The 2,111-nt window shown below is 51.9% G+C and overlaps 1 protein-coding gene across 1 annotated transcript; it reads left to right on the plus strand.

The window, feature by feature from the left end:
• Window positions 1-651: 651 nt before the first annotated feature.
• Window positions 652-1,221, plus strand: DUSP21 (dual specificity phosphatase 21). Its single transcript, XM_061178996.1, has one exon. The coding sequence runs from the start codon at window positions 652-654 to the stop codon at window positions 1,219-1,221; it is 570 nt and encodes a 189-aa protein (XP_061034979.1).
• The last annotated feature ends 890 nt before the right edge of the window (window positions 1,222-2,111 follow it).

The following is a 2,111-nucleotide window of genomic DNA, read 5'->3' on the forward strand; positions in this document are numbered from 1 at the left end:
CTTAGAAACAGTCCTGATGTGTCTGTGAGCAGGAACATAATTCTATGGCTACAATCAACAAAGAAGTATCAGGCTAGCTCACCAAGCCCAGCCAAACCCCTATCTTGCTGCAGTTTTATAAAGATTAGCATATCACATGAGCCAAATGCTGTGCCCCAATGTAAAAATATGATACTGTTACTTTGTAGAAAAAGTGTAAGCCCTGTTCTTCAACACCAATAAAATAGAAGCATTCATAGATACTGAGTTCAGTGTGATCCAAAAACTGAAGCATAAAATAGCTATCTGGTAACAGAACATTTTAAAACATCAAGACAGATAAGAATTCGGGCTCGGAAAATAAATGACTATGAAGAAAGATAAAAAGAAGAGAGATCTGGGGTTTCTCTGAAGACCCGGCTCTGCGGCCAAGTCCTCCCTGTAGCAAGCTGCCATTGCCATGGAAACCAGTGGGAAGGGCAGTGGGGGCCTGTGACTCCCGCCCAGGGCGGCAGGGGTGGGGTTGGGGGTGGAGACGGGGTGGTGACCTGTGACCAATATACTGTCCCCCAGACCCTCTGCAAGAGACTCCACCGAGCTGCCGCTTCCTGAACTCGCTCCCGGGAGCGGTGCCCCGAAGCAGCCAGGAGAGACCGCTGTCCCGCCGCCTCGATGACAACACCGCCGTGTCCCCTCCTGGCTCAGGCTGTCGGGCAGCCCTCGGTCCATGGCCTCTCCCAGATAACCAGCAGTCTATACATCAGCAATGGGGTGGCAGCCAACAATGAACTCATGCTGTCTACTAACCACATCACGACAGTCATCAACGTGTCGGTGGAGGTGGCCAACGCGTGCTTCGAAGGCATCCAGTACGTACACGTGCCGGTGGTAGATGCTCCCACCACGCACCTCTACGACTTTTTTGACCCTATTGCAGATCACATCCACAGCGTGGAAATGAAGCAGGGCCGAACGCTGCTGCACTGCGCCGCTGGGGTGAGCCGCTCTGCCACCCTCTGTCTCGCGTACCTCATGAAGTACCACTCCATGCCGCTGCTGGACGCCTACATGTGGACCAAGTCATGCCGCCCCATCATCCGGCCCAACATCGGCTTTTGGGAACAGCTTATCCATTATGAATTCAAGCTGTTCAGCAAGAACACCGTTCACATGATCAGTTCTCCGGTGGGTATGATTCCAGACATCTACCAGAAAGAGGTCTGTTTGATGATGCTGATGTGAGCTATCCCGGCCAGCTCCTGACGTCTGCTGCAAATCCTATATCAACATTGAACGCTGAACTTTTCTTGGTAAAGGAACTAGAAACCACCTTTTAGAAGGGCAAGCAAAAAGGGCGGGGGGAGTTTTTAGCTTAGTATGCCTTCTCTTTAAAGAATAAAATTCATTAAAAGTAAAATGGTGACAGTGTTTCTTATCCTGTGAGCGGCGTGGCACGGCTGCTGCGGCCTGGCAAGAGAGGAGGGTGCCGAAGGTGGTGCCCAGCTCAGATGGACCTGAACCTTGGGACCTGCCGGAGCAGACTACTAACCCTGGGGTGAGTCCCCCGCAGCCGTTCCTCCCCCCCACCCCCCCACCCAGTGCCCCAATCCCACCTGGTTCTTCCCAATCCAAAGCCAGAGGCTTAGATATGGTGGTACCCCCTGTGTGCTTCTTACAGTAAGTGCCAACCTACTGGATAAGTGGCCTTCTTGGGGTTCTCTGGGAGTCCTGGGGGAGCCTCAGGCCACCCCTGACCCTGCCTTCAACCACAGTGACCCAACTCTGGTTTTCTAGATTAGATTTACATGTAAAATAGTTTTCAAAAAAAACAATTCCACTATATAAAGTTGAAAAATATTTTTTCCAGTGCTGTACTAAATGGCAAGGTCTTGAGTTGCCCTCAGCAATCCCCACCAGCCTTTGTGAAAAAGGAACATTAATCCCCTTCTCCAGGGCACTTGCTAAGAGAGAGAGCCCGCCTGACACAAGGCCTCCGTTGCTCTCATGGGCCTTGGCATGGTAGGCTGGAGCGGCTGGCCAGGACTGGCTCTGTCACCTCCTGCCATTGTAACTGGGGCCTCTCAGAGCCTCCATTTCCTTACCTACCAAAGCAGTGATAGCCTGTCTCTCCC

Source organism: Eubalaena glacialis, chromosome X, assembly GCF_028564815.1.
Source record: "Eubalaena glacialis isolate mEubGla1 chromosome X, mEubGla1.1.hap2.+ XY, whole genome shotgun sequence".
In the NCBI taxonomy this organism is placed as follows: domain Eukaryota; kingdom Metazoa; phylum Chordata; class Mammalia; order Artiodactyla; family Balaenidae; genus Eubalaena; species Eubalaena glacialis.

Excerpts from the sequence above, each read along its gene's own strand:
- DUSP21 (XM_061178996.1), top strand. The coding sequence starts at position 652 with ATGACAACACCGCCGTGTCCCCTCCTGGCTCAGGCTGTCGGGCAGCCC.